At 43.0% G+C, this 14,385-nt stretch overlaps 1 protein-coding gene across 1 annotated transcript in view; it reads right to left on the reverse strand.

The window, feature by feature from the left end:
• The window catches only part of CREB5 (cAMP responsive element binding protein 5), a 10,574-nt gene extending 1,283 nt beyond the window's left edge, over positions 1-9,291 (reverse strand). Inside the window, exons 1-4 of the mRNA XM_010139531.1 lie at positions 9,262-9,291; positions 7,372-7,695; positions 1,890-2,117; positions 797-905 (exon numbers count right to left, since the gene is read on the reverse strand). Of these exons, the coding sequence (XP_010137833.1) occupies positions 797-905; positions 1,890-2,117; positions 7,372-7,695; positions 9,262-9,291 (691 nt within the window). The remainder of the gene's footprint in view (positions 1-796; positions 906-1,889; positions 2,118-7,371; positions 7,696-9,261) is intronic.
• Positions 9,292-14,385: the final 5,094 nt, after the last annotated feature.

Consider the following 14,385-nt stretch of genomic DNA (forward strand, 5'->3'; position numbering starts at 1 on the left):
GAATCAAAATTAGAGTGCATGAACTGCAGTACAGAAAATCTAATTCAAGCAACAGTTGATAGGCATGTAATAAAATTATGGTTCTTTCTTTGAGTACTGTTAAAGAGCCAGATGCATAGTAATGCAGAGGAGACAGAAATGGGCTCTATTTTAGGAGACTGCTGCAATCTAGCAAATATTAACCCTGAGGCTCTTCTGAGCCTTTCTAGAGCCAAGCAAAGGATTTGTCCCTAAATTAACACACTTGTGAAATGCATCAACTAGACAGAATTGATTCAATGTATCCATTAGATAAGAATTTTTGGAAAAAAAGAGAAAGAGTTAAAAAAGAGTTAACAAACCTTGAAAACCTGTGCCATGCCTGGTCTGAGCCACTGTCACAGCACAGTACCATTTTTGCTGGAGGGGACTACTAATGTTTTCCTTTCTAACTTTTCTTTTGAGAGTTATTTTAAGGGGCTGGCAGCGCTGTGTCCAGGAGGACTCTTGCAGGTTTGGAGCTTCGAGTCCAAGCTGCATCCTCCACAGGGGAGCAAGTATCCATCCATGTAGGTCTCCTTGCAGAAGGGAGGGGTGGGGAAGGCTAGCTCTGCTGTGTTGCATGCAAACCAGGGCTTTTTTTGGTTTTGAGTGGGGCTGGATAAGTAAGGGCAGGAGATTGGATGGATCGGATGATGTTTGAGAAGACAGGAAGACAAGTGATCATATGACTGAAGAGAGGCTCTTGAGTAAAGCATTGGAAACTTCGCTTTGCTGTGAGGAGTGTGAAGACAGTGCAAGCATACCAGCTACTTACTTAGATATCCTTGCGATTCTTTCTGCATAGCTGTTATCGGACAGTCTTTATGTGTTAACAATAACTGTTTCAGCTGTGCTACCTCATTTTTCAGCATGGAAACCTCGTTCTAGAAAAGAAAGAGAGGGTGCTTGCTTAAACCAGGCTCTTCTGCAAAGTTTAAATCCCAGAACACAGAAACTGCTTCACAACTTTGGAAGAACTGAGCAAAAATTGCACTCGGTGCTTGTGTGCTGGGCTTATGTTAACATTTGTGTGTGACATTATTTCATAATTTCTTCTGAAGGCAATTCGGCTTCCAGATTTGGTGACAAAACTGACAAATGAACTAACTTCACAGCACCGGAGATACTTGAGGCAATGTTTTACTCTACTCGGGAAATATTCTGCCTCTCTGCATCAGGACAGGGTGGGCCAGATCCGTGGGGGCAAACAGCAGTCTGCCACACTTGGGAGCACAATGGCAGGGCTGCTGTCATCTACAGCATGTCACCTACACCTCTGCTACGGCTGGCACCTGGGTGCTGCTCACACCTCTGAGTTTTGGAGGAATATGTTTTGGGGGAGTGCCGTAATGTGAATGGGCTTCCTGCTCTTGGCAGAAATACTGTGCCCACCAAGAGAAGGGCAGCACTGCAAGAAAGGCTTTTATTACCACATCCAGGATATTTTCATCTACCTGTTCGATTTTCCTTACCGGCAGACTGATCTGTGTAGGCTATCTCACTGGCTTTGAACAAGGGTTTAGCTACATGCCCTGCTCTGAAGAAGACTTTCACAGCCGAGTTAATGGTACTTCCAAAAAAATCCCCAGAAAAAGCAGTGACAAGAAAAGAAAATAAATACAACTCCATCTAGCAAGGCTTCTAAATCCCAAGAGAGCTTTTTCCTGGCTTATCCCACCAAAATGTAATTATTTCTGTAATTGAAGCACACACATCTTGATTAATCAACTTTGATTATGCCCTGCTCCTGCTAGGAGCCGTCTGTGCAGGGGTAGCCCTGAAGGCAGTGAGGGTCTGCTGGCACTGCCATCCCCTCTGAGCACAAAGAGGCCCTCTGTGTCCTCGGGGGCACAGACAGTGGCTCGCACCTGAAGCTGCATGTTTGTCTGGGTGAGCTCTTCTGCTTTCTTTTCCAGTGACATCACCCAGACCTTCCTCTTCTGTCTGCAGCGCGTGGCGGCGGCTCGGTTCCTTTCCAGAAATTTCCGCCTCCTCTCATCCGGGTCTTCATCCACCACCCTTCTCCGGCGACCTCCAGTTGGCTGCGGTGGCTGTATCGTCTGTGTGGGCTGCATCTGCTGTGCTGCTGGCGAAACCTGGTGGGGAAGAAGAGGTTTGGCAAGGGGGGGTGAGGGGGGAAAGTTACAGTGGGGGATGCTGAAATGGGAAGGGAAATCTCAGACACTCCTCCTTCCCCTGGCAAGGTCTGCAACAGGCACTAGTCAAAAGGCTGCACCAGATGCCACTGAAATTAGCAGCTGGCAAATCTTTACTATGATCAAAGGGGAGATTTTTTTTTTTAAACAATCCTCTGAATATTAGTAGGGAAAATATTTTCCCCCTTACAGTTAGTTATTAAAAACATTCACTTAGGTATTTTCTCTGCCACCACCTATTTCAAACCTGAAATTCAAGTTTCTCTCAGCAGCTATTTTAATCAAAGCAGAGGACTGCAGTGGCCTTATTTCTGTCTCTCTCCTTTTTTTTCTTCCAATTGCCTCAAAAATTTTAAGATATTCCTGTTTCACAGGCTCTCCCAATTTCCACCTCATGCTTTACCACACCTGGAGACAGGAGCTGCAGCTGTGTGGAGGTGGGACACCACGGGCTGCAAGGCCAGCAGACCTTGGTGACCTTCAGCTAGTGGCAAAAGAAAGGGTTTAGGTACCTGAAGTCAAGCTTGCATTTTGCACTGTGTGAGGTAGGCGTACTCCCCTTATCAGGCATTTCCATTTGACCCCTGTGGATACTATACTCCTTTTTATTCAGCAGCCTGACCTTGACAGTAGAGGCACACCACATCCAGCCTTGCTGGTATGAAACTATGGGAAAATACATCTTTATGCCTTTTTCAAGTGCAGGAGAGTATTGACCCTGTTCCTGAGAGTAACTGGCGCATGCCATTACAGAAAAGGCGTGTGGTGGGGGCAGCCCCGTGTAATCTGTGCTCTGACTCATTGGTGAACAGCTAAATCCCTGTCAGGAACCAGCTTCAGACTTAGCGTTCAGCGGCCTGGGAATAGCCAGCTTTTGGACCGCCTTCCTGCCTCTCTACGGCACCCAGGCCACGGGGCTGGACTGTGCTTGGGTCTTGGAAGCCTGACCCACAGGTCCCATTGCTTGTGCCCAGCTGAAGCTGCTGCCGCTGCTCACATAGCTGTTGCTGCTCCAGCACAGTCTGGAACAGTCTGGAAACCCAAAATGTTGACTCAAAATTAACCCTCTTGTTCTGGCAAAGACCCAAACCTCCAAGGTGCTTCCTTTTGACTCCAGGGAGTGGATGTACTCAGCGCTTTGTCAGACTGAGACCTGCATTTCAATTGTAGCAATTAACGTGTGTTTGCCTAACACCTCTGTCTGTCTCAATTAAAATGATACTATCGTCTTGCGAGGTCACTTTTCTGTCTAGAATCTCACCACAAACTGCAAAGAAGAGTTTGCTCCCTCCCCCAGCTGATTTGTGTCAATTAAAATTGCAATTTTATGTGTAATTATTCTGTGCATCTATTAACCCTTTTTGCATGAAGTTGAATTTATTCCTACCTTTACGTTGCACAGTCAGGAAATATCTCTTGCAGGAGCAGAAAAAATGTTTTTAAAAAATAACCTTCTAAAAATAAATAAGCCACCCCACACTTTCTGACTGATTTTTAAAATTTCAGCTTGTATTAACTCCGTATGTTTAATGGTAAAATCTCCAACCCTCTGACAACATGACAGGTTGGAGTCCCAGAGCTACGGCAGGTGCACTGGCTGCAGCTGCCAGCGCTGCCAGGACCACTGGCCAGCACCACGCAGGACCACCAGCCAGCACCACACAGGACCGCCGGCTGCAGCCCCCATCCCTGCCAGCATCCCCAGGCTGCCACTGGGCTATCGCTGCTGAGGGGTACCAGCTGCTCCCTGTCCACTGGGGCCGGGCACACTGCCTCCTCAGCAATATGTCTGAGTGCAGAGGTCTCAGAGATGCCTTTTAATGTCAACATCTTATCAAAGGCCTTCCATTTTCTCACACCCAACACCTTTCCAGACTACGGAGATCTGTTACTTATGTTTCCAGACACCAAAAGGTTTCCTTTTTCATTTAGCTTTTCTCTCCTTTTTCACTTAGCTTTAAAAATTCTTATTTCTTAACTCTCTTGGTGGGGTCTGCTACACAGACAGAAAAAGGTAACTATACAATTCTTTTTTTCCCCCCTCATACGGTCATTTTCTCCCGAATAACTAGTGAGTCATTTTGTTTTCAGAATGTACCAGTCAGTCTTTCGGCAGCCAGAGCGTATCTTCAGAACAACAAAATCTTCTCTCCATCTCTGGCAGATAGTAATTATAAAGGTTGTCATTACGTCACTAATAATGTGGGATAATTAACTGACTCTTACCAGGTAACTCTTAACCCTGAAATCTGTTAGGCTATATCTTAGTAACTGTCTAAGCATCATTCTTTAGCTGGATTTTGCTGCCCTGCCTAGGGACATAAGCAAGAGAATGAACGTATATTAAAATTGAGGTTAATTTTCTTTTTTTAGAGGATGGTAATCATGTATCCATAATGAAGACCAGCATAGCACAGCTAAGAGAATGAAACAACATCCAAATCCTACTCTGCTCAAGCTATCACTCTGGCAAGTTTGATATGAAGAAACCTTCATGGGACTAACCTAAGAATAATAGCATCATTTTTGTAGGAGTTGCAACATAGCTATGACTCGATAAAACACCCCACTTTGTCAGAAGGATACCTGTCAGAAGGTGATCTCTACTTCTGTGCTCAATCCATATTTCTCTCTGTTCTTTGCAACCTACCGCAAAAATAATACCCATTCACTCATTCTAGGACAGCGTAATTCATTGGGCCTCTCTGTCTGTCGAAATGGTAGCTGAAAGCATGAAATGAATCCTGACGTTAGAGAAGGGTGTGGTGCAGAGTAACAACAATCTCGGCATGAAAGCACTCAGCTTAGAGCAGCATGGACAGTGCTGTCATTTGGTAGGTTGTTTGAAATAGAAGAGTTTGGCTCAGAAGAATAAGGAGGGTAATAATTAGTAAAATGCACCATAAAATTAACATCTCCTGGAACAATGTGACATCCGAAGTGGCCATTACCACAGGGACTATGGATGAGCTTAGAAAGTAATAACTATGTGGTTATTACTCAGCAAACCCTTCTTCTCTCCCCACTAACGCATCTGTTCAGAAACCACTATTGCCTTCACACCATGGGAGCAGAGATGCTGCAAAAGGTCTGCTGCCCTGGGAAGCCGCTGACTTCAGGATTCCTGCTCCACCACCCTCCATTCCCATGCTCTTGGTGACACAGCTATGGACAAGGCGATCCCTGATGGGGCCTGTTGCCTCCAGTGACACACGGTGCATGGCAAAGCTCATCTGATTAGATGGGCCCAACTCCAGAGACTGTGTGGTACTGAGGCGCAAGGTGAATCTGGCATAGCTTCGTGGCTGGCACTCAGCCCACCTACCTTGGTGCCCAAATCGCTTCTTGCCTGTCTGTGAGTCTTTTGGGCTGCCTAGCTAGTAGGAAATACAAAGCACAAGAAGTCTTGGCTGTCTTAACTGGAATGAGTGTAAGAAAGACACGGACCTGCTTGAGCAGGTCCAGAGGAGGGCCACTGGCTTGTTGAGCTTATCCTTAAAACTGAGAGGTTTGTTTTCTCTGATAGCTGTTTTCTCCTGACCTGTTAAAAGTGGTAGTATGGATATTTTATAGCAGTGCTCCATACCACTCCCTCACATGCACTGTTTATCCTCCCAACCCCTTGGTGAGGTGTTATTCCCTATCACCCTTGTTTTAAAAGTCTCAGAGAAGTTAAGTGACTTCTTCCATCTCATCCTTGGAGTCCTCTGAGGACTGGAGTCCTCAGACTGCTAAGCACAACTTTATCCTTACTATCTCATGGATCTCCAAGACAGCCATCAGGTTACTTTTGGTTTCTCTATTATGAGATAATGTCTTTTTACTGGAGTTTTTAAACAACTCCAAGGAAAATAACTCATTAACAGATGGGAAAATAATTGAATTCACAAAGTAAAAACTGATGTAAACTTAGGAAAGCTCTGGACATCTCCTCGCAGGGGAGTCTGCTGCTCTGTTATTTAGGCTGTTTCTCTAAAGCTGACAATTCATTTTACATTAGCAAATGCTTTAGGGAAATCCCATGTGCTTGCAGCCTCTGCAATAATAAAGCTAGATGTTAGTAAATAGTTAATGTTGTGGGACACTGGGATGTCAGCCAAATCTTCTAATTTTCTTTAATGTTTTCTAAGAGCTTGTCTGAAATGTATTCTCAAGCAACACAATACTTCACAGATTGAACTTCTGGTGGCTGGCATCCCTCTTTGTTCTCATTCTATGCACTGCCTGCTTGTCCTCCCTCAATTTACTTCCCAGACCTGGCAATCACTGCCCCCCCTCCCCGACCTTTATTTTATTTTTCTTGTGCAATCCTGATGCAGAAGGTGATGCTTAAGACATGAATAGAATTTCTCTTCAAAATTACTCTGCTAAAGTCTGTGCTCACTAGTTCATTAGTTCAAGAAACATTCAGTTCAGATATTGAATTATCCAACTAGCTGAAGCAAATATACCTCGTCCAAAAATCTGAGACCTCTGTTTCATTCTGGAGACTTTCACTGAGTTCTCATTGGGTTAATTCAAAGTTGCTTTCCTGGTTTAAATCTCTCTCCTTGGACTGGCTTCACCATCTTTTTCTCCTGTCACCAACTATTGCCCGTACTCTCAGCTAATCTTGGCTTTCTCTTATGCTCTGCTGCTGTCTCCTTCACGGGATCTGGATCTTTTTTTTTTCCTTTAAGCCAGCATATCTCTCCTTAGAATTACCTCTCATATCTCCAATCATGAGCACATGAACACACACACACACACACGAGTGCGATTTTACTTCGCTAAAGACTGTGCTATATATTTCTGCAGGTAGGACAGACACATACAGCTCTTTAATTCTTGGCCTGAGAAGTTCAGGTTCAAGCATGTTAAGCAACATATATAATATGCTAATGTCCGTAATAAACCTCATCCATAAAAGGATATGTGGCAATTTGCAGAGATCAGAGCACTGAAAAACCTTGGAGCACCTTATAAAGTAAGGTATTAAAAATGTTTAGCAAATTAAGCAGCAAAACTAGTTGTTGCTTCACCCCGTTTTCTGAATGAAGTCTGTGCTCCCCCACCACCTGTAGCAGACATTTATGAGTTGCCCTGGGGGCTTGTACCTAACAACATATGCATGCAAGAAGAAACAACAGAGGGATCAGGCTTTAACTACATGTAACAGCAAAACTCAGCAATGCAGCATGGCATGAAGGTCTACCTGTGCTTGTCCGCCTGAGTGCAGTGGGGGGTGTGGCGAGGTCTGGTGATGTGCTGGGTGTGTGTGAAGATGTGAGTGAGAGTGGTGGTGAGGATGATTCTGCTGGTGATGAGGTTGAGGATGAGAATGGTGCGCTGGATGCTGGTGCTGATGCGGATATGAGTGATGAGGTGGGAGTGTCTGGTGCTGATGAGGGTGTGAGTGCATATGATGGTGTGGTGTCTGGTCCTGCCGCGAGCTCATCATTTCCATCATGTGGCCCATGGTGTTCATATTGCCGTTCGACATGGTGGCAGGATGATGAGTCAGCGCTGCCTTCAGTCTCTGGAACAGAACAAGGCAGAAAATTCAATATTCATACACGATGATCTGAGCAATCAGAGTAAGATTTCTGCTGTGTAGAAATGGCACCTTGTCCTGTGTTTTGAGATTTATTTATGGTTTTTTTCTGGCTGTTCCCTTGATAAAAAGCATCTTATTTCAGTTTGAGAAAAAACATATTCTTGGGCTCTAATCTAGTTTTCCACTGTAAATATGTAAAAATATAAACATCTGAACTGAAATTTAATAGTTACACATTTCCTACTGTGCTGCTGAGAAAAATAACTGGCTCTTATCCTTTTCTCTTTGGCCATCTCAGTAGTATTAACCCCATCAAGCTTCTTGCAACTTTTGAAAAGGAAAGTTTGATTAAGAGAAAGATGAGTTCCTCTTTTGGTTTTAGTACAGTTATTATTTAAAAGACTAATTGTTAAATATATTGCATTGACGTGTTTTTCAAATTGAGTCTCAAATATATTCTACAGTTGTACTAGCATCCAACCTGTTCTTTCATCAGAATGACAGAAAAACAACGAGGCTGGCCTCAACCTGATCCTCTTTCTTTGCTGGAAAGTTCAAACATCTGCAGTGTTGTTATCGCATGCAAATCCCTCTTCCTGTTTTGTACTCATGTTTTGTACTGTCAGTGGATTGGGCCCTGGAGTCCTGACCAGGGCAAAACTCTTCTTAGTATCAATGGGATCCATTTGCCTTTTCCTGAACACCACCAAAGGGCAGTGGGAAGGGTTGCCACATTTTGGGCTACACAATAGATCCCTTGTTTACTAAGGCTATAGCTGAAATACAGAGAAAAAACTGTTCTCTTTCAGCATGATTACAGGGTCATCCCAAAGCTGTGAGCTGTACTGGCATACAGACACCTTGCTGGTGTCATCCTACCCTTGGACGACTGAAATCACCAGGGTCCTAGAAAAGAGTGTCAAAGGCAGAATGTGACAGATACCAGCTAGAAGAAGGGCTCCTTCCTAAGCCACAGAAACATCATTCTTCAAAACTTGCTAAGACCTTTTTCATAGGGCTGAGCCACCACGTAGATCTAAGCCAAAGCACCAACAAAAGCTCTCGTAATTTTCTTTTCTGAATCAAGATGAAAATAACCCTGCTCTCATTAGCCAGTGGTTTTCTGTGATGAATACCTAACGAAATCTACCAATGCTATATTCGTCAAAGACCTCTGAAACTGAACTACAGCATGTCTTATTCTAAACTGCAGTCTTTCAAAGCCAAAAAAAAAAAAAAGAGGGAAAAACTTAATCTGTGAATAAACATTTTTTTTTCAGCTGTAAAAACTGTGGCTTATTAGTATGGCGCGACTTCAAGGAGAATAAATTATTTTGTTTTCTTTCCATAGCCCCTTCTACCACAACCATTTATTTGAGATAGCAAATCAAGAGAGACAGTGAGAAGTCTGACATGCAGCTGGTTTCAGTCAATAGGGGTCATTTCCATTTGGTCTGTGTATTTTACAAGCTCCTTGTTCACTGTTCCCAATGGGAGGGTGGACCAGCTGCCCTGGATCCCAGTCCTGGTATGAAACCAGCTCTCTACCTCATCCTGCCCCAGTGCAACAACAGCCATCGCCTGGCCCTCACCTCCCTCTAACTTTGTGCTTAGATCAGCTCCGCAGCAGCAGAGCCCTGCCTGCACATGCACCCAGAGCAACATTTATCATCCATCAACCAGTCGCTGCTGCCCATCAGAAACATTTGGGGAACGATAAACATTTTTTTTTGTTTGGTCTTCTGTGAGATCAATTGTTTTGGATGTTCGAGTTAGAGCACAGGGAGGGAAAATCACCAGAACTCGGTGAGCTCTTTGTGCTGAGTATGTGTAGAGCTGGAAGGGCAGGCTGCATTTTTGTTATTGTTCTTTTTATGTGTGCTAATTGCAAACAGCTGGCTTAGTTTAGTGTCGAAACTGAGCTTACTGGACTGACTACATTAGCAAATCCCCTCTAGAATGGAATGATAACACAGGACCCAATCCTGCAGCCAGTCAGTTTTTCAGGAAATGTGTGGCTGACTTCACCAGAGCCTGTGGGTACTTGGCAGGTCACAAACTGGGGCTGAAACGGAGGACTCAGTACTCTGATCCGCTGTCTCCAAAATCCAAAATTTCTGCTAACCTCGGAGGCAGTGGTTTTTAGGGCACATTCCATCTTCTCTCCCTGTTATAGTGCAATTTTTAAACAAATCCTCACCAACCTCAAGTCAAGAGGAAATGCAGGTGCTCATCTTACCTGGCTTTTGGCCCTTACTGATTATTTTCATTATTTCATCAAAGTAACGTAGTGACCAAGATCAGTTACAGCTGATTTCCACTTGATCGTGACATTTCCATTAACGGCTGTCAGTGACACAGACAACATGAGAAATTCTTCACAGAAAACAGCCTGCTTTGCCTCTGATCAAGCAAATAAAGAAAACTCCCTTTTGATCCTACAGGAAGCCAGAAGCACATAAAATCCAGTCTTTGATGCTTAGGAGGAAATAGAAACAGTGGATATTAGTGCTCCACAGGTATGAGTGTTATGTTCCCTGTACTATCGCTCATGGTAATGCCCCTAACTGACACATATACTCTTAAGCCACCCCACTGAATGTCACATGAAGTTAACACCTCAAAGAAGTTATCATTGCAGCTGGAATATTGGGTTTTTTGTGAACAGACAGTTCTCACAGTGCTTCCTCCATCTAAAGTATGACATCATGGTGCATTGAATTGCTTGATGTTTCCTTGTATCAACATAGATCATAATTTATTTGCTGAACATCCTTGGGCACACCCTAAGTCTGCCAAAACTGAGCACAAGCATTTGAGATCATCAATGAAAAATAATATCAGCTTCCCTAACACTTCTGCAGTTCAGCATCTTGCTGCTTTCTGATTTTTCTCTATCATAACATGTTTTTAAAAGAAAAAAGATAAAACAGTAAATCTGGAGGTTGCTCTTCCCACAACTGAAAACTAAAATAATTTGGGGGTTTACATGTTTATAAATATTTATAATATTTATAGCATGTTATATTTATAGTACAACAGGCTACAAATATTACATTATAAGCCATAATATGTATATGAAAATAAACTACAACTTTCTCCCATTTATTCCTCAGTGGAGAAATTACAAAAATCTCTTGCTACCTGAGTGGTCTGTGCTTGCATCAAACAATAAGCTATTGTATCATCCAGCTGAATTTTAGGCTGGTACAGACATGGAGCACTGGTTTTCAACAGGTTTGAATTGTTCTGAAGAAGTATGAATTGCTGCACTCAGAAAAAATTCTCTTCCCCTTCAGGTCTGAAATCAAATCCCACTATGGTAGAGAAGAGAATCCAGCTGCAGTATCAGCTTAATGTCTGGTATATTTTTATCAGAAGATTATATCAGACCTCTGCCGACAGATGGGATATGATCTCAAAGATATTTTCTTGCACTAGTAACTGTGATTTTAGTACCTATTATACAGGGGTGTAATAAGTTCCCTGCAGGGGACAGAAAAGACTAGAGAAGAGTGAGAAATCAGAAAAAAATACAGCCATCAAGCATTCCCACACATCTGCAAATAGCTGGCAACCTCAGGGTGAAAATCTTGATTAGCAAAACTTCATGGCAGGCATACCATTGACTTCAGTGGCACCAATATTGTCTTCTCATCTGCGACAGTCAAGTAGTCTTTTTTACTCATGCTCCTCCAAGCATCATACACAACATGGATACAGAGAGTTAAACCAGTGGCAGCTAAAGCGGCAGTTAGAACTTCACCCAGTGTATTTCAGAGCATCACACTGGATTTTATCCTTTCCTCCAACTATGACTGCAAAGAGAGAACTTAAACATAAATGTCACTCAGGTCTTTTATAGTTGGCTGCTTACAAGTACTTCACAGTGTAAATAACAGAAACCACTCTTTGCAAACGTTCCACTCACATTCATAAAAGCAAACTGGAGGTGATTCATCTCCACTCAATAAATGAACTGCAGATACTTATAAGCACATGTCAGAGACCAGCGATTAGAAAGTCTCTTATGCCACATTAAATGCTTGCTCCTAAAACACAGACCTGGATATTGACTGAATGAGGAGTGAGAGGTGTGTGAAGGACATGAAATCCAGAACCGAAGTGACGCATTACACTAATGCAAAGAGAAAAGGGGGATGCATTTAATTCACAACTCGCCAGTGAAGAGTGCCAAACTTCTAATCTTCTAATTATTCTCAGGCTGTTTGGCAAATCTGAACTGTGCTTTCCCCCTCCTTTGTGCTTTCTTCCCTGCTTAGTAGGACTTTGTAACAACACGAACAATGGATCATCATCCAGCTTTCAGTGCAGTTTGGTCTCTAATAAAAACAACAAATTTGCTCCCTTGTCCTTCCAAATGCAAACTGAATTAAACTTCAGCAGAAAGCAGTGAGAATGAACTGCAAACAATCAATGTGGCAATAAAACTAATAGACACCATGCTGCTCAAGGACGGGTCAGCTGCAAGAGCTGTTTCAGTGTCCCTCAGCTCACGGCACAGAGGAGCTCCAGCCACACTGCCGGGTGACATCAGTCCCAGTGACACCTCTCCGGATGACGGCCAGTTTTAAGTAATCTAATGCAGGTCACAGGCAGGGTGGCCCAAGGGTACTCTGCCAGAGCTGCCATCTTCTGGTGACGGCATTTCATTGAGAATGGCCACAGCTCCAGGGACAGTAGAAAACACGTAAGGCTACATCCCATCTCCACCCAGCAATTTCTTTCTGTTCTTCTCAAACTATCTTGCAAAGGAGATAAGCATCATTATCCTTGTGCAATTCACCACCTTTTTAAGGATTAGAAACAGAAAAATATTTAGTTCTCCATTCCTACTCTACATGTTTAGGGTTTTGTTTTTTCTTAATGAACAACTAAATTACAGTCAAGACAGAAAATACACTGGAAGTACGGTATGTGCTTCTAACTATATACTATTTCTTGCATGCATCTATTCTCAATGCAATGTTAAACAACTAGATTTAGTTTGCACAGGACTCAGGAAATGTAAAGTTCAAAAAATCAAACCCCTAATTCCCACCAAGCCTAAGTAAATCCTTGCGTGTGTATCCGTGACAAGGGATATTTAATTGTGTAATCACAGAACAGACAGCAAAGTGATTTATTACTGGCAAATGGTGTCATATAATTTCAACATACAATACCAGTGGAAGGATCCAAAAAATACAACTCACTTGTGCCTGATTTTCCCTCTGCGTGCTACAGTCGAAAAGAAAAGCCACTACTTAGCTGCTACCTACCCCTGGAGAGGCAGGTTTCTGTAAGCAAAATGCTGGGCACTTTGGGAATTAATTGCCTGTGCCTGCTGTAGTAGGCAGGCACATACCTAATCATCATCCTAATTCTCCAAATAGATGTCTTTGGATGAGTTACTCTGCCATATTCATTTATGGGATATTCATATACACGTTAGGTTGTCACCCATGGAAAACACAGAAAAAGGAGGTGGCAGTAAAATCAGTCAGTGTTAATAGCACTCTGAAAGACAGTGGGAAAACTTGGGCTTGAGGGGACCTAAGTCTGTACTGCCCATCTTCCAGATCTATTCTCTAATGCCCATATTACAGCTTACTTCCAAGCTGAGAGGCCATGGACTCTTTCTTCACACTGGACATAAAACACTTTGGCAAACCCTCTAGCAACAGGGCTTCAGCTCAGGCCTTCCTCACTGCCACAAGCAAATGCTGTAACTAGGTTTCTAACTCCCATCTTCGAGTACAATGCAAGTGAGAAGTGTTTGTACAGAGCCTGCATTGCCATATATATATATATCTTGCCTAAGCACACAATGAACATTTATTAATATATTAAATGACAAAAGTGAGAATTGATTTCGGAGGAAGTTTGGGGAATATTTCCTATACAAGCCAGATATGGAGCAAATCCTCAAATCAGAGCACTCTAACACTGGAAGGAACACTGTGGGTTTGGGTATTTTAATCTGTACTCAAAGATCAAATGGGATTAGCCCTGCAAAAATCTCTCACTGCAGAATACTCTGAAGTCTCAAGACCCCTTACACAGCGACTTGTGGTTTTTGCCAATTCCTCTTCCCTCTCATAATATACACACCAAGGACATGAGAAAGGTGGGTTCAAAGTCTTTCTGTGAGAGAAGATTTCTGAACTTTCATCACCCACCTCTCACTACGGCTGATTATGATTAAGTCATTTATATTCAAAGAAAAATGCCATCCAAGTACATAAAACTTGGGTGTTTTCTTTTCCCTTCACTGGTGTGATTTTTGAATGCTAGTGCTTCCTGGATTAAACCCAGCACATTTAAAGGGCTACTAGCAAGCCAGAAATGGGATACATGTGCACTTAAAAGTGCTTTGATTTCAACCCAGTGCTCAAGGGCGTGTACACACATGAACACACACAGATTAAACCAACCGGACTCTGAAACATAAAGCTGAAGCCCTGACCACTTACAGCCATTAGGAATCCCAGGGCCCTTTGTGAAAGAGTATTGATGGTCATTAGCCTACTGGCCCGACTGGAGTATTCAGTGCAGGTAATTAGATATTGTCTCATTACCATGTAGTTTCAGGTGAAGTTATTTTTCTCCTTTGTTTTTAAAGTTAAGTGATTCTTGAAACACTTTTAAAACATTCATGGATTCCCCTCC

Source organism: Buceros rhinoceros, unplaced genomic scaffold (genome assembly GCF_000710305.1).
Source record: "Buceros rhinoceros silvestris isolate BGI_N320 unplaced genomic scaffold, ASM71030v1 scaffold39267, whole genome shotgun sequence".
Taxonomy (NCBI): domain Eukaryota; kingdom Metazoa; phylum Chordata; class Aves; order Bucerotiformes; family Bucerotidae; genus Buceros; species Buceros rhinoceros.